We start from the raw sequence: 18,707 nt of genomic DNA, 5'->3' as shown, positions 1-18,707 counted from the left end.
GACAAAATTTGAGCTGGAGAAGGAGCAATATCCCTCAAGTAGTCAAACTTCTCCAAGTGGCAGCTGAGATATTCTTATAGACTGGAAAAAGTAGGCAGACTAGATGGGTCAATAGTCTTTAACTGGTCTCACCTATGGTATTACTATGTCACTGTTTTAATGGAGGCTTCTTTGGCCCTCTTGCATGTCGTTCCTTGAAAAATATATTTGTTACTTCTCATTAGACTGTATTGTAAACAGGTTTTCTTTTGTTTCCAGTTTTCCGTGCATTTGATAAAGACAATGACAGTTACATCAGCGTAACAGAATGGGTTGAAGGTTTGGCAGTATTTCTTCGTGGGACTTTGGATGAAAAGATCAGATGTAAGTTCTGGTTGTAAAGCTTGCCTTTTTCCAAGGGAGCCAATTCATACCTCTGTGGCCAGATATTATCTCCTAAACAGAGATGTAAGTGTCAGACAATTCAGCTTTTTTCAGTGTGTAAATCTGTGTCTTGCCAGCCACAATGTTATGAACTGATCCATACCCCCACACTTTTACCATTAACGTGGATATGATTTGATTAAGAGCCTGAAGTCAGTATTTCATGCAGCTGCATAGAGAGACTTCTTCAATGCAAAAAGTCCTGCTGTGTGACTACAGAAGGCTTTTAATCAGACCAAAAGAGAGTTTGATGTAAGCTAAAATGAGAGAAACTTGTTAGTAAAGCTGGCTCATTTTATTAATTCTTTGTATTGTACTACTTAGAAGTTGTAGGGATCAGATGATAATTTAAGAATTTGGACACATACAAATGGACACAGTCTGGTTCATTTTAGCAGAATGAAAATATATATATTTTTTGTTTTTTCCATAACTTGATTATGAATAGATCCTAAAATCATTATTGCCACCTTTAACTTAAAATGGCCAAGACAGAACTAGTCTCCCCCGCCCCCCCCCCCCCCCCCCAAACCAGCTTCCCCTTTTCCTCCTTCTTCTGTCTCTGTGGATGATATTGTCATCCTCCCAGTTCGCTCAGCCCGTAATGACGTGGCACACAAAATACTCACAGTAATGTAGGGTTCATCTTTGATTCCTCTCTCTTTCTCCATGCACATCTAAAACACTGCTAAATTGTATCAATTCTTCCTCTGCACCATTGTTAAAATCCACTCCTTTCTTTTTGAGCATGCTACCAAAATGTTCTTCCACTCTCTCATCACCTCCTGCTTCGACTACTGCAACTTGCTTTTTGCTGATCTCCCGCTGCACTGTATTTCTCCACTGCAATCTACTGAAAATTCAGCTACACAACTTATCTATCTTCAGTTCTCTTACTTGCCTGCAGCTCCTCATTCTGTCTTCACTTCTCTGCCCCTACCATCTTTCTCTGTTCATTGGGTAAGTATCTTTTATGCAGCACTCTTCAGACACACATATATGTAGTAGTGCTTTAAGTATGATAAATAGTAGTAGTGCTAGTAGTAGACTGAGAAACAAGCAAGCCAGGATTCAAAGGCTGCTGCTGCTCCTTGTAACCTTGGGCAAGTCACTTCATCCTCCATTGCGTCAGGTACAAACCTACATTGTAACTTAGTTGATTGAGAACAGGGAAATACCAACCATACCTGAATTGTAACATGCCTTGAGCTACAAATGAAAAGGCATGAGCTAAAATTGAAAATAAAATGTTGTTTTTTTATTTGTCATTATCTTTTCTTTGTACCCTTCAGACTTTCCCCAAGGAACATCAGGAAAAATAGCATTTCATCACTGTTGTGCAGCATGACCTGGCTACTTGTTTCAGGCTAGTGTATTCCTGCATCATTTCCAAGACTCATTTTGACATTGCCCTTAGACTTACATTTGTGCTCAAAAAGTCAGTAAAAAAAAAAAAAGCCACCATATGAGCAATGGAGAACCAGTGTTTTAATAGGATTATAACTGGAGGAAGGCTGTCAAGAACCATAGTTAGAACTCCCCTGGTGATGGTACCAACTCTCCAGATCATCTTTTTTATCCTTCTACTAAATTAATCTGAGCTTGTTCTTTATCTTCAGCTATAGTAGCTTTAATGCCTCCATTGCTGTTAATGTAGTTATTCTCTTCCTCTCACTGGTTTTCTCTCGGAAGTTTTCCAGGCTTTGCTCTGATGCAGTGATAATGACCTTTTCTGCAAAGCAGAACATTTATTTCTAAATCCAATACAGATTTTCAGTTACAAATCATACAAAATAACTGAAACATTTCATCTTAATAAATAATTAAATTATAATTCATTTATACCATCAAACACTCTTCCTTGCCATTCATACCTGTGAGCAGTGCTCCCTCTAAGCTGTGCGCGCGCACATGGCCCGTGAAGGCCACGCACATGGTATAAAATTCAGCGCACAGAATTTTTAATCCTAGAGCTTTTCCAAAAACTAGGCAAATTATTAGGCATAAAATCATTATACTTGCATAGCAATGATGGGAGACACCTAACGTGCGCTACATAATGTCTGTTCCACTCTGTGGGTTAAGAGATCTCTGACTCATCTCTACACAGTCCATAGTATTGGTTTAAACACTTGCTCCAAAGTTTCTGTAACCCCAGTGACTTTAGGCCTGTCAGAGAGCCTGATGCGGCTCTCTGACAGAGGTCAGGATGCCACCTATTACTTAGAACTGACTACTAGCCTACTAGGTCATTAATGGGATGAGGTCAGGGAGATTCATACTCCCAACCTCCAATGGCATAGCTACAGCAGTTAAGGGTACAGTGTTACAGTGTGGATGGGAGGGATGCTAGCATTGCTAGGCTACACAATACATACACGTACAAGAATCTATGCTCTGTGTCAGCAGCTAGATGACTAAGTGTATATGACGCCATGTGGTAATATAAATCATTTATAAAGAACATTAGAAAAAGATAGTGTCAATTGGTTATGTTTAAATAAGTTGATAATATTTAAGTTAATTACAATTAAGATAATGAGATTTGAACGTATAAAAACCAAAATGAGTAAAGGTGTTAAACGCAAGAGAACAGCTACATCATTTAAATCCGAATGGCTAGATGAGACTGTTGAAACTAATACCACGAAGTTGCACGGCCTAACTCGTGTAGCCCTGCGTGAAATTTTTTCGTATCATGAAGATAAAGGAGTCATTTGTCTGATCTATGCTGAAGCGAAAGCTGTAGGAGAGTTTTCTACGGGTAAAAGTTGGAACGAGGTCCGGAAACTGGATTTCCTCAAAAGACATCTAGTAAGTAAATCTCACATTGACAGTGTAACAAAATTGAAAAATATGAATCCACTATTTCGCGGTAGGTTGAAGAACCTGTTACTAGAGACTCCAGAAGAAAAGCAAAGGAGGCAAATTGTTGTAGAACGGAAGCATTCAAATCCAGATGAGATAAAGGTCCTGATTGACAGCGTCTTGCTAGCCATCAAATTGAACTCCTCTTTGCTGGCTTTTACAGATATAAATGAACACATGGCCAAATTTGTAAAGCTGCCAGATAACTGAAGAAGTAAAAATTACGCATTTGAATTTCTTGAAGTCATCAACAGCATTGTTCAAAAGGATATAATGCAAAAAAATTCTTCGGCATTTTTCCACACTTTAACTGTTGATGAAAGCACTGACATATCTTTGACCAAATGCTTAATACTTTACTTTAAGTATCGGCCTAGCAATGCTTTGGATTACAAAGTATAGTTTGGTGACATTTTGCGATTAGAACATTGCAGTGCTGCTTTAATCGTATCTGCCATCAACCCCTTTTATACAGCAAACAAGCTTGATTTTAAGGAAGATGGTTATGTTTACATCGGACGGAGCCTCTGTTATGTTAGGAAGAAAAAATGGAGTAGCAGCACAGTTGAAAAAAGAAATCCCACACCTAACTCAGCAACACTGTGTAGCATATCGTGAAGATTTAGGAATAATTGATACATGGAACGAAGTCAAACTGATGCAAGACATTGAAACTCTTATCAGAACTGTGTACTCTGTTTAGTAGATCTATTTTGAAAAGAGTTAAATTTCAGGAAATCGTTGACGCCTCTGAGCATGATTCAGTGGCATTCAGACCTTTAAATGAAGTGCAATGGCTGTCGAGGCATTTTGCTGTGCAAGCTCTAGTTTGAAACTATGCTGTTTTGTTACAATATTTCGAGGAAGAGCGGGGAAAAGACCCAATTGCCAAATACTGTTTCAAGAAGCTGAGCACTTCTGAGTTTAGGGTAGCTCTGGAAATTTTGAATGATGTTCTATCAGATTTGGCTTCATTGTCTCTCCTTCTTCAGAAGAAGGGTTTAACAACCCTAGAAGCTCACCATCTAGCTCGAGGCAAACCGAACAAGATCAGAAGTCAATATCTAACAAGCTCACCTCGGTGGAGTCAAAGTGTTAAAGCACTATTCAAGTACCAACCAATAGTGCAGTCGACATAAGCTTGCTGATCACATTTATCAATCTCTTCTGTGTCCATTTGGATGAAAGGTTTGCAGAAGAGGAAATACAGGCATGGGCTGCATTTGATATTGGGTCACTTGTCAATTGTGACTTTGATTTCGGAATTGATAACATAAAATCTAGGCTTAACTATTAATTCGGATCTGTCACTAAAGCAACACATATCTTTGGTTACTAGAAATTCATTTTACAAATTACAACTTCTGAAGCGTCTCCGTCCTTTACTATTTTTTCATGATTTCCGGACTATCCTTCAATCACTTATTTTCTCGGGGCTTGATTACTGTAACTCTCTATATATAGGTCTTCCAGATAATGCACTCCAACCATTTCAAGTAGTCCAAAATGCGGCCGCACGCATTTTATCAGGTTCTTAAATTAAAAATCACATCACCCCAGTACTCCAGTCGCTACATTGGTTACCGGTCAAATACAGAATACAGTTCAAAATCCTAATCATTATACATTCTTGTTACATTAGGGTGTTTTAGTGTTCCCTTGGGCCTCAGCCCGACCCCAGACGGATCCAGGACCGGACCGAGGGTTGACGGCGTGTTCCACCATGGCTGACGGTCTTACCCTCGGCCAGGCCTGCAAGCTCCCAAGGCCAACAACAGGATGATGTTGGAATGTGAATGGTCCTTCGACCATTCCGAGCCCTTTCGGACCTGCTGCATGGAACAGCATGGAGCAGCAGGCCTGGCCTGAGGTCGAGGGCAGACGGGCCTTGACACAAAGACTTGACAGCAGGATCGATGCAACGGCATCGCGGATGAAGACTTGACAGCAGGATCGATTCAATGGCATCGCGGACGAAGACATGACACCAAAGCTGATAAGAAGACATCTCGGACCAGTGGTCGATGCGACGACATCAGGAACAAGACGTGATACCAAGAGTGATGCAACGGCATCCAGGACGAGACGAGGAACTGACGAAGTCCAGATGAGACGAGAAGCTGGGCGGAAGGACATTGGCACTGTCTCTCAGGGCACCCTACTCAGCCCACCTGCGGGACTGAGTCACGGACCACCCTGTCCCACTGCGTGCTCTACACAGCCCGAGGAGGCTGGTCACGGACCACGCTGGGAGCGGACAGCGCAGGGAAGGATCCAGTCTAAGCAGAACACCAACGACGGAGCCGATGTCGTCCGAAGTTCCACCAACGGCTGGCAGGACATGACAGCTCAGGAGCACAGGACACCAGTCCCACCTGTAGGCTAGTCCATGCTCGGGCAAGACATCATCCGAGGGACCCCCGGCCTAACAGGTACCAGAAGGCTCAAGAGCGCTGAAGACTAAGACACAGGAGCAGGACATCAAGGAACCTGGAACATCAGGAAATGGAGGATCAAAGCGAGACACCAGGACACCTGGACAGGGACCTCAGGCAACGAAGACATAACTTGACATGGCGTGACAACAGGAACTCCATAGAGAAGACGAAGAAGACCTGACGAACCTCTGGCAGGCAGGAGCCTCCAGAGTGAAGCAACTCCGATGCAAGGCCAAGACTGACTGACGAAGCAGCCCTTTTATAGGGCTGGTAGAGGAAGTCCACTCCCTCGGTGGGACCAGCACACTTCCTGTGCCTGGCCCTTTAAATCTTGCAGAGAGGCGCGCGCCGGCGCCTAAGGAGCAGGAAGCAGGGCTGTGCAGGACCGTGGACAATGGCCTGCACCAACAACTCCACACGCAGACGCAGGGTTGGGCCTGGACGCAGGCCCCGAAGACAGCAGCGGCTCCAGCCGCTAGGAAAGACCGAGGCTTTTGCGGCCTCCAGCCGCGAAGAGCAGATGATGGTGGTGATCCCGGTCATGCAGGGGATGGCAGGAAGTCCGTGGCTCCAGCCGCGGTGAAGAGGAGCCGCACGGGCGGCCTCCGGGCCGCGAGGGAAAACACAGTCCACGGCTCCGGCTGCGTCGGGTGAAGAGAAGCAGCATAGAGTGAGTGCCTGCTCGCGGGGAGACCCACGGGCAGGGGGATTCATAACAATTCTCTTATTCATAATTCTAACTCTACCACTTTATGCTCTCTTCTTCCTATATATATACCTTCCAGACACCTAAGATCTATGAACAAAAATTTGCTAGACATACCATCACCTCGACAGGCTCGTCTAGAAATTACTAGGAAAAGTGCGTTCTCTGTTGCTGGCCAGATCCTTTGGAATGCATTACCAGACTCACTAAGATCCATACCCAACTTGAATCACTTCAAAAAATCCTTAAAAACACATTTCTTTCAAATTGAATTTAAAATTACACCTACTAAATAATTTAATTGTGCAAAAACTACACCAACCAAAACAATTCAAATTATCATTTTTGGCTTAATCACATGGTACCACATTATCATCTTTTAGTACTACGTTACTTGTCTTTCTATTTTTAATAGTTTATGTTTTTAATTTCTATTATTTATTTAATCATGCATTTTGTAATATTATGATATATTTTTATTTTTATGTCTTTCTAATTTTTTACTTTTTTTAGAATGATACTTTTGTACACCGTTTTGATTAAACATTGTTTGTTTGTAAAAGTGGTATAAAAACATTTTTTAATAAATAAAATAAATAAAATCACTTTGTGCTCAATATAGTTTCTGCCTGAGGAATTAACAGTAGTTGATCAATACAACGACTTCAAATTCGTTGTTGCTGAGAAAATCAAAGACAAAGTTGTTTCAAACTTGTCATCTATGTTGTCGTTTGTAACTCAAAATGAACAATTCAAAGACCTCGCTGTGTTGATGGATATTGGAGGAACATTCATGGCATCCAGTGAAGACTATGAACGTGGCTTCAGTTTAATGAACGCTACAAAAACCAAATCACAGAATCGGGTACAGATGGAGCATTTGGATATGATCATGCGTGTGAAGAACTATCAACTAGACGGCGGAAATATAGATCTTGACAGAATCTATAACAAATGGACAAATGTCAAAGACCGCAGGGAACAAATGTAAATATTATGGACTGTGACATTGTGAACTGAGTTATGAGGCGCAGTCGCCCAGTATATATGGTATAAAACAAACTTACGCTTTCTACTTGCTGTACCTTAGTAGCCTCTTTAGTTAAGAAGTACATAAACATGTTAACATTTCACTTGGTCTTCACTTCTTTTTTAACTCAGTAGGCTGAGTTGTAAGTTTGGACGCACAACATTAAGTTAAGTTTCGGAAAAGCTGCACACAACAAAATTTTTGCGCACATGGGGCAGATTTCAGAAACAGCATGCGTGGGATACATTTGTGCGCGCTACCTGTCACGCACAAATGTACACCCAATTTTATAATATGCGTGTGCATAACCCTTTGAAAATCTGCCCCATAGCATGTCAGAAATTAGAGGGAACATTGCCTGTGAGGGGAGCAGTGGCTGTATTGCTTGATGTTAACAGAAAATTTCAATCACACAGACACCCTTGAAATCATGACCTGTCTTAAAGAGCCATATGTTACTAAGACAGGTACACTGACAAACCAGGCTGAACTCACTGGATGGGTATTCAAAATAAAGTTTACTATGCTTGATTGCAAAAGAATTAAGATGAGTAAATAATGAAGCATCAAGGTTCTTCATCCACATGGGAGTACAGATTTAGTGTCCCTACATCTGTGAAGGTGTCCCTTAATACAGGGGCTTGGAACTTGTTTAGCCTCCATAGGGTGGAATGGTAATTGTCCCAAGGTGGCTGGGATGATCTAGATGTGGATGAGTCCCCTTCCCCACTATACCTGAGGTCCACGAGTATTCCCAATCTCCAACTTGGCAGTGTCTCGCATCCCTGAGGTAAAACTCTCTGTTGGGGGTCTCCAGATGTGCTTCACTCCTCTTCAGACAGCTGTCTGAGGAAAGGTTTCTACTGGAAACAGTTCTTAAAGCTTTCCAGTTCTGAGCTAAGGAAGGAGGGGCAGAAAAAACCTTCCTTCTCTATCAGGTAGACAAAACTAAGCAAACCTTCTTCTGCCTTAATGGTCACTGAAACTTCTCTTGGATGGGGCTTCCTCCTGAGCTCCCTGGATGGGGAAAAACAACCTGTCAGAAATGCACAGGATCTCAACTAAAACAAGATATCCAAAAACTTAGGAAATAGTAAAAATCCTTCCCTCACTCTCAAATCCCTCCAGTCCTGAACAAGAGAACTGGCACGTCAGTGCCTCTCCCTTCCTTAGCTAGGCAGGGACTTAAACTTAGAGAGCACATGGACACACATCTTATTCAAAAGAAACTCTACACTGCCACATTCCCTTCTGTCCTAGCTCCTACCTTGTCAACCAGGGGGTATCCATTCCAACAATCCTCTGGGAGGTGCTGTTGAGAATTTGTCCCCCTAAGCTGACTAACCCAAGGGCTGGGAGCTAAGGCCACCTAGTGAAGACCCCATGGGGTCTCTACACATGCACACTTTTATCCACATTTGAGGGGGAGGGGCAATTTTCAATCTATTTTACCTTGGTAAATGTTTATTTTACCCACATAAATGGCTTTAAAAATTGCTCTTTTAATGCTATTTCCAAAATGTTACCACTCAACAAAAGATTATTTGAAACCCTTAATGATTTCTTATAACACAATGTGTAGCTGTGTAAAGTTGCAGCACACCCTGTTGCTTAGGTGACTTTTGTAACTATTTACAATTCTTTCCTGATCTGCTCTTGAATCCCTTTGAAAGCAGATACATTCAGATCAGAGTTCCAGTTCATGTGGTCTAGAACTGTCACAAATGACATTACAAACACATGGAATTAAGCATTGTAGAAAATATTTATTTAGATTTAGCTCACGCTCTATCATTGAGTCACAGTTAGGTACTGTAAGTATTTTCCTGTCCCCAGAGGGCTTACAGTCCTAAGGGCCTGATTTATTAAGGCTTTTCCCCCATTCTGTGTGTAAGAGAAGATTACTTAGTAAACGAGGCTCCAAGTTTGTATGGGAAGCAACTGAAGGTGAAATGACTTGTCCAATGTCACAAGGGAAAGCAGAGTTCAAATCCCATTTCAGTGGAAGAAGCAGGGATTTGAACCCCAGCTTTCCTGGCTCTTAGCCTATTGCTCTAACCATGAGGCTATTCCATAGGAATATCTGCAGTTGTCTTAAGAAATTGCATGAAAGCTGATCAAAAAGAACTTTTGTTAAACAACATACAAAAAAATAGTTTACTTGATAAATGTGGGTATTAATATTTCAAAGTGCAGATTTGAAATTTGACACTCCAAAGAATGGTTTTCCTTCAAGCTTCACAATTTGTGAGTCACTGCATGTGAATTAGGATAAGCTATGTTACAGTGCATTTTTATGTTTCTGAAAAGATTGCTTTGAGGTTTATGATCTGAATAACGATGGCTACATTACCCGTGAAGAAATGTTTCACATGCTTAAGAACTGCCTTCTTAAACACCCGACAGAAGAAGATCCCGATGAAGGAGTAAAAGATCTTGTGGAAATAACACTGAAAAAGATGGTGAGTTCCTGCTCTCGAGAAAAACGGGAGGCACATGAAAAACCTACCAATGTATTAATATCTCAAAATTCAATGAATACATTTGAACAAAATGTTAAAATAAATATCTTTTTACCCTGGATGAAAGTTCGGACGTAGCTGGACAAAACAAGGGGATTTGAAAATCCAGCCGCAAGATAGCCAGAATACGTTTTCTATTGCTAAAAAGGTTCTCCAGCTGGCATGGGGATGAGGAAGGGGCAGGGCCAGTCGTCCAGCTCAGTTAGCTGGATAAATGCACATTTTCAGCATTATCCAACTAACATAGCTGGATAATTTTAGGACAGGCAGAAGAGAAGTCCTAAAGATCTAGGTCCGAAAAAGTCATTCAAATATTGGTCTACGAAAACATTTTTTTTTAAAGAATGACACTAACAAGCTTTCAACAGATTTCAAAAGAATTTGTTTTAATCTCTGGGGACAATTCCACAGATAAGTTCTACTGTTGAGACTTTATTGTTATTGAGAGAACAGAAAGAGATTTTTAATCTGAAGAAACCCCCCCCCCCCCCCAATGGCTAAATGATTAAAAACACTTGACCACTGAAACATGTGCTGTAATAGGTCACAAGTTTGTGACCGCTCTATTCAGTTTTATGAAGATTGTGAAAATAAAAGTCATGTTAAGTTGCATAAGGGTAATGTCACCATGCACAGATACTGACAGTGTGGGGCATCGTCTTTCCCAGGACTATGATCATGACGGCAAGCTATCATATGAAGACTTTGAAAAAGCTGTAAAAGAGGAAAATCTTTTGTTGGAAGCATTTGGCCCATGCTTACCTGATGTTAAGGTACCGTTTCCTGAACTAAAGACATGCGTGACTTATACAGTAGACAAAACTAGCTTTCAATAATCGTTATTGTCCAAAGATTGATTTTTCATGCTATCTAAAATGATCTATGTTATGAAGCTGTTTACTGTTGTATTTAGATTTTGTGAAATATTTACATTGTTTTTCTGAGTCAATATTCAGACAAGTGCTGAATGGACAAGATATCTGGCTAAAATTAGCTAGATGGCTTGTAAGAGATATTCATGGGACAAGTCTCCCACTGAATATGTACGCTGAACGTTATCTGGGTAATCTTACCTGTATGATTTTAGAACCCGACTATGGTGGAGATTTATCAAGCCGTGATATTTTTTTTCGCAGGAAGGAAGAAATATCACAGGGGGTATTTTGCCTCTCCCCCACATAATACTGTGCTGAAATGATCACGTTATTTTTTTTTATCATGGAAAAACTCTGAGATAAAAAAGAATGCAGCAGAGGCTGCAAAAATGTGCAATGGCAGCCTGCTTCGCATGGGGCTACTATTATTTTAAAGGGCCATATGGCCTGAAACCCCCTTCTCACCAAAAGTATCAAAAATACCCCTAGAGGTCTTGCGAGACCCCTGCTCAACCACTGCAACCTTTTGAGGTGTCACAGAGTCCAACAGTTAAAAAAAAAAAATGTTTAATTGTGTGATGATGCCTCGCTTTGCTCCCTTCCCTAACTCTTCCCCTTTGTTGAAACACCCTTCCCCACCCCAACCAAAGACTACCCTACCTCGTTACTCCCCCAAGCTTCCCTCTCCCTGGACCCATCCTTTCAAAAGAATTAGGCCCTGGTGGGTCTAGGGTGGTCCCCGAATCCACCTATCTAAAAGAAGAGGCGTTCATCGCACTGTTTATAAACAGCATTTATCACGCATTATAGCCATATCTTGGCTTAGTAAATCTAGGCCTATGTTTGAATATATCTGGTTATATGTAAAGATATCTGGGTACATGGATCCAAATACCTTAATCTGCTATATTCAAAATACAGCCAGTTAATTGAAGGAAAAACAAAAATTTAAACAGAAATCATCACATGCCTACAGGCCTGATCCTCCAACTCCACACTCTGCTAAATCACTCAAACTGATGTTGGCGTTAGCACTCAAACCCCTCTTTCCACCAAAAGATTCAGAGGGGTTTGCCCAGGTAACTTGTGAGTTACCTGGACAAACCCAGAGTTTTAAATTTCCAGCCCCTGTAACTGGATACGTTTTATCCAGCAACGCTGGTAGGATTATTCTTCCAGCATTGTTATGAGTATTACCTGACAGCAACGTTTAACATTACTACCGTCGCTGTCAAAGCAATACTGGTTGCTGCCGGGAGCAATACGATTGTACTGCATTCCCAGTGGCCTTGAAAGATTTGGGGGGTGCTGGGTGGGGCGAGAGGGGGCCAGATGTATATTTTGTGAATTTGGAAGATGAGGAGGCTCCTCAGCTGATAGGCTCACTTTTTAAAAAAATCTTTTGGGGGAGCGGGAAGTTTAGGCGCTATCTCAGATTTCAGTTTGAATGATTTAGAAGGGCATTAAAGGAGGGAAGTGAAATCAGACCTGCAAGTCCGCAAGGATTTTTTTTTTTTTTAGTTTTCTTTTTCCACCATTTAACTTGCTACATTTTGAATATAGTTGGTTAAGGTAAAAGTTATCCTGCTACACTACCAGTTACTGCAACGTTCTACCACTTATGTTAAACTTCTATCATCTTCTTTTTCTACTCCCAGTTAGAATCATCCCTGTTTTATTGTAACTTCTTTTTCTTTTTCTGTGCACTTGTTATAATTTGTAATGTATACTCTCAGGTTATAGTTATGTACGTTATAATGTATTGCTCACCCCTTGTTATATGTAAACCGACATGATACGACCATCCGTGAATGCCGGTATAGAAAAACACAAATAAATAAAAATAAATAAAATGTACCCAAATAATTTTAAACCTACTCTAAGACACAAGCAAATTTAGCCGTATAATCTATCTGGCTTCCTCTAACTTTCGGAGTTAACTGGGTAAGTTATCCGGCTAAGTTAATGCTGCCCTGCAATTCCCATAGAATGCCTCAAACTTATCCAGATAATACAGATTTGCCTGGCGGTGGTCTTTGGCCGTTCTCAATGAGTGGTGTGCTGAGGGATGTCTAAGGAACCCTACATCTCTGGTATCTGCCTTGGTTATCTTCTGCATGGGCCGACCACTATGTTCTACATTATTACTGGAATGAAGGGGGAGGGGTTGCGTTTATGGTGGTGGTGGGGGGGGGGGGGGGGCTGTCATGAGTGCAAGCCTATTTAAAATGTGGTACCTCTGACTATCGATCTGTGTCTTACATGTTGGCGAATTCAGGGGGCCACCATTGTTTGTATTTTTTTTGTTTCATAACTCAATAAAAATCGTTTTACCATAAAGAGGTGCAAAGCTTCTATCGCATGTATTCAGGAAAGTAAAAAATTTCACAGGGAATGGGTGGGTTCCTGGATTTTCTCAGTTACTAAAGGTAAAAAAGGAGGGGTAGCTATCTTTATTAGTAAGATGACTACGTTTGTAACACATAATACAATTCAGGATCCAGAGAATCGGTTTGTTATTTTCATGGGGAAAATGGAATGGCCAGGAGGTAACCATTTGTAACCTATATGCACCCAATACCTATTCACACCAATTTTTTACACATTTTCTTCAGGTACTGGTTCTTCAGACGCAAGGCACTTTGCTTTTAGTAGGTGATTTTAATTGCTACCATGATCCCCTCCCTTGACAAACATCCACCAGTTCTAACGTAAAGTAGATTTAAAGATAAAGGGGTTGTTTACATGTGTCAATTGGGGATTTTAGAGGTCTGGTGAACACTACACCTGGAAGAGAGAGACTACACCAAAGTAGGAAGAGCCCACTCTTCCCTATTACATATAAATTATATTCTGTTGTCCCTGGAGGGTTTTTCTCTAGTCTTTCAGGCAGTCATAGGATCTTCTGTAGTTTCGGAATACTTGCTGGTCTGGATGGATTTTGTGTTTTCTAATTTGGGAACGGGAGATAGAATATGGAAATTTCTCTGCTATCTTAAAGATGACTTCCAATTCCAAAATTTTCTCCGGGAGTGATGAGAAGCCTTTGTCTTCCATAACAAGAAACATATGGATACCCCACAACCTTTTTGGGAGACAAGCAAAGTAGTTCTTCAGGTGGGGAGGGGAGATTATTTCCTACTTGATTAGCAGAAACAAACTTATGAACAAAAGTATCCTAGAACTAGATGCACAATTATCTGAGGCCAAAAAGAAGTTGTTTTTGAATCCCACCAAGGAACACAAGACAGCTTACTGCTCCATCCTAGAAAGACTTAATGTTCTTCTCCATTCTGGAGCCCATAAATCCTTGCAAGTTGCAGAACAACCTTTTTTAGATTTGGGAATAAAGTGGGCAAACATTTAGCCAACATGGTCTGTGTATCTCAACAACAAAAAAGGTTATTAGTTGCATGAAATTGGCACAGGGAACAGTGGTATCGACAAAGGCTGAAACCAGTGACTTTTTAGGCTATTTTATGAAGCCCCTCTATAGGGCGGATACACAAGAAGGAATCCAAGAAGATTTATTTTTTGTGAACTTGGCATTGCCATAGCTCTCTGATACCCACCTTGCATATTTGAATAAGCCCTTACAATCTTTTGAAGTTTTGCATGCTATCACAAAAGCATGGAAATCTGCAGGCCTTGATGGCTTCTCATACGATTATTATAAAATCCTGAAGTCACAACTGCTGGGACCCCTGACAAATTTTTATTAAGAGCACCTTAACAACTCAATCCTTTCCTGAGGACTTTAACAAAGCCCATATCACTGTTCTTGAAAAACCTGGAAAAGACCCTCTTATGCCTTCTTCCTACAGACTGATATCCCTTTTAAATTGTAATTTAAAAATTCTTGTGAAGGTATTAGCAACCAGATTGAGTGTAGTGATGCCCACTTTAATCTCTAAATATCAGGTGGGGTTTGTGAAGGGGAGAACAGCTGGTGTTCATATAATAAAATTACTTACAGTTATGGCAATCTGCCAAAGTCAATGAATTCTGGCTCTAGCCATTGAATTTAATTCGGAGAAGGCATTCAATTGGGTCTCCTGGTCCTATCTTTTTTCAGTGTTAAAGCGATATGGGTTTCAGGGTGATATACATAAGTACATTTCCTTGTTTATATCAAAGTTCTATTTCAATTATTATCACCAATGGATGCAAATCAGGAGAGGTCCAGTTGCAATGGGGAGTAGGCAAGGATGCCCTCTCTCTCCTTTACTATATATTCTATATATTGATCCTCTCCTGAGGAAAATTGATATGGATTCGAATAGTCAGGTTTGGCCCATCACCCATGACTTTCAAAATAGCAGCCTTTGCAGATGATGTCTTGATTTTTCTCACCCATCCATGGAAATCTATGGAGTTCCTTTTGTCTCTCCAGACAAACCTTGGACGATTTGCTGGCCTAAAAATCAATCAGGAAAAGTTGGAGGCAATCAATGTTAGTGGGAATGTTAAAATGCATTGGCAAGGCAAGTTCCCCTTAAAATGGGTTACCAGGCCAATGAGGTATTTGGGAGTTCAAATTCCTATTGATCTCAGTACCCTGCATTCAATTAATGTCTTGCCCCTCTTACAGAACATGGCAAAGTTATTGGACTGGAAAATATTGCCCCTGTTTTTAATGGGGAAAATCCAGCTTCTCAAAATTATTATTCCTTGGTGGTTGTACATTCTTCATATAGCACCACTCTGGATCACTAAGCGAGATCACAAAGAAATAGAAAAATTCATGCGCATATTTTTATGGAATGGGAAAAGAGCAAGGCTTTCCATAAGAGTACTCATGAAATCCTTGGAAAATGGGGGGTTTTGGTGTCCAAATCTTAAGCTCTGTAAGTTGGTATGCATGCTGCGCTACATTAGGGATTGGCTCTTTGGGACTACTTTTTACACCCCCTTAGCACAGTTATTAAGCTGGTTTGGGATGCCTTCGTTAAATGGCCTACTGCAAATTGACAACTCTATGCTCCCAAATGCACTAAAAACACATCTCCTAATCAATTCCTGTTGAGCAGCATGGCTGCAATTATGCAAGCTAACACAACATCCTACCAGACTTACATTCCTCTTATCAATTGCAGACAATGGTATATTTTTACCAGGTATGGGTGATTCTTTCGCAGATGGAAGGAGAAAGGGCTGATTACTATATCCCAGCTGCTCTCTATCTGAACTGGCCTTCTTAGTTTTCAGAATCTACAGGAACAATTTCTCCTACCCATAAAGATTCTTACCCCTATTTGCAATTGAGACACTTCATCCTTTCATCGTTGCAAGACTCCCATGCTTCTAGGTCCTTGCTTGATATAGTTCGCAGTGAAGGGAAACGTAGGCCCTCAATGGCGCAATTCTCTAAAGCCCTACGTTCTGTTCCTGGTACTGATGAGATCCGAGTATTATGTAATCGATGGCAGGGTTGGTCAGAGTTTTGACTGAGCTTCTCTGAGTTTAAAGAATGTTCCCAAATCTTGCCGAACTTATTGAGAATTTCCTGCTGAGAGAAATGCAGTATAAATGTTTATGTTGACTATTTTATTCTCCAGCTTAGGCATTTAAAGCCCATCTCTGTATTTCAGATATCTGTCCTAAATGCAATAATGAGGTGGGTACTTATGATTATTGGTTTTGGACTTGTCCACCTATACAAAGTTTTGGGGGGAAAGTATGGAAATTTTGTATAGAGATTTTGGAGACTGACATTCCTGAGGATTCTGATGTGTGGTTATTTGGGGGTATTAAATGGGACTCCCTTTGAGGTGCAAAGGGAGAACTGGAATTTCTACAAAAGGCTGGTTTGATTGGAAAGAAGGTAATCCTGATGGGCTGGGTAGACAATCATACCCACATATTGACTCCTGGTTTTAAAGGATGATGAAATTATTTACATATGAATATCTCACAGTCAGATCGTGTTCTCAAAAAAGATTTGATGTTATGTTATCTATATGGTCAAAGTTTATGGATCATATATCCTCAGCCACCGGGTTGCCTTTTTCAATTCTATAAGGAGAAAAGGGTTGGTATCATGTCTTCTCGAAATGATTGCACAGGGGTGCTGCAATATTAAGATAACATTCTCATAGTGCGAAGTATGGCAGAGTATTAATTTACTGGCACTCTCTACCCACTTCACTACATATTGCTCCCTAGCCGGGTTGGGTACAGTATTGTAGAGGTGGTATGGAAGGGAGGGGGCTTTTGGGAGGGGGGTATGGGGGTCTATTAGGGTAAACGTCCTAGCATAAGTTATGGTGTGTTTTCTTTTTTTTTTTTATTATATGTCTATATTTGTATACAGGTATTTTGCATTTATTCTGTTAAGATACTGATTTCACATGTAATGGACAGAAATGTTTTTGATTGTATGTTCAGAGCTCCATTTAATTCAATAAATATGGTTGAAAAAAAATGTATCTCGGTAATAATTTATCTGGATACATTTTATCTGGGTACCAGGGCTGGAAATTTAAACCTTGGGGTTTGTCTAGGGAACTTAAAAGTTATCTGGACAAATGCCTTTGAATATAGACTTCCAAGTTTAAGATGCTGCATTTGATTACATTATTGGAGAGGGAATTAACATTTTATGCTGTATAAATGACATGCTGAGACTGCCAAATGCTGTCAGCTGTTCTATGAACGGTAAATCACAAACCTGTGCAAGCTAGACATGCAGAGAGGTAGGGAGACCACTTATCTGCTCAGCCCTAAGCATGAGGTCCATACAGATTACAATGTGGCTGTAGGAAATCCTAATAAATTACCCATGATGAGATGCTGGGTCAGGATTAGCCCAGCCATTCAGGACTATAATACCCATAAAACATCAGCCACTACAACACAACCAAAGCATGGCCCTCACTCATTTCCCTTCTGATTGCCTATTTTTTCAAGTATATGTTGTGTCCCGGTCCTGAGTATTTTAGCTATAGGATTTAAAAAAACCCAAAGTTTTAGTTTGTGGCTGTCTTGCTCTATACTAAGATTCTCATCTTTTTACTAAGTGATGAAATTAAGGGAGCAAATTAAAATTCAGTAACCTTGTACCTTTTCTCCAGGGACAGCATTTTTTTGTTTCACTGGTCTAACTTAACACTTCTTCTGCAGTTATAGAAGAGGGACTGAAGATTTAGAAATAAAACCAAAAGCTTAGACGGTAACTTTAAAACAAGCATGCGAGCGCCCAACCATGCATGTATGGGCATGCGCGCAAGCGAATATACTCTGGAATTTTAAATCATGTGTGCAGTTACATGCGTAAGATTTAAAATACACCTAGCATGCGTATGAGTGCCCCTAATTTTAAGCTATTACGCAAATGTAATTTGCGTATCTTCCCTAAGAAATTGTTGGCTTTAATGCGTGCAGGCAAGCAGATTTTAAAACATGCTCACGTGAGGAACATTTCCAGTTTTTCCAATTGGTCCACCAGTTTGCCCAGTCTATCTCAAGGTCATCCAGACCCCTCTGATTCTTCAGCCTGCACTCCCTCCAATTGATCTGGACCCCTCATTCTGTCATGTTAGGCTCAAACAGCGATTTCTAGAGACTCACACCTCATCAGAAGCAGCAGTAAATATACACGGTTAACAAGATGCTGCCCGTTGAGGCGGCCGGTTTTAAAATACTGAGTTACTATTGGCCTGGAACACCCATGCTCTGCCCCAACCCCGCCCCTTTGTTTTTAACTCGTGCACATGTATATATGTGCATAACTTCTGGCTTTTTAAAATACCATTGCTCACATGCGGCCCAGATACTCGCAAGCAACACTTTTAAAAGGAGAAAGTACTGCTTACCTGATAATTTCCTTTTCTTTAATGAGGACAG

The 18,707-nt window shown here is 40.8% G+C and overlaps 1 protein-coding gene across 2 annotated transcripts in view; it reads left to right on the top strand.

The window, feature by feature from the left end:
• Window positions 1-18,707, top strand: part of EFCAB1 (EF-hand calcium binding domain 1) — a 69,803-nt gene that overhangs the window by 28,681 nt on the left and 22,415 nt on the right. For both annotated transcript variants that reach the window (XM_029588874.1, XM_029588873.1), the window contains exons 3-5: window positions 259-363; window positions 9,776-9,927; window positions 10,656-10,760. In XM_029588874.1, the coding sequence (XP_029444734.1) occupies window positions 259-363; window positions 9,776-9,927; window positions 10,656-10,760 (362 nt within the window). The remainder of the gene's footprint in view (window positions 1-258; window positions 364-9,775; window positions 9,928-10,655; window positions 10,761-18,707) is intronic.

This window comes from Rhinatrema bivittatum, chromosome 2, assembly GCF_901001135.1.
Source record: "Rhinatrema bivittatum chromosome 2, aRhiBiv1.1, whole genome shotgun sequence".
Lineage (NCBI taxonomy): Eukaryota > Metazoa > Chordata > Amphibia > Gymnophiona > Rhinatrematidae > Rhinatrema > Rhinatrema bivittatum.
The sequence above is the reverse complement of the archived record's forward strand: the minus strand, read 5'-3'. Positions and strand labels throughout refer to the sequence as shown.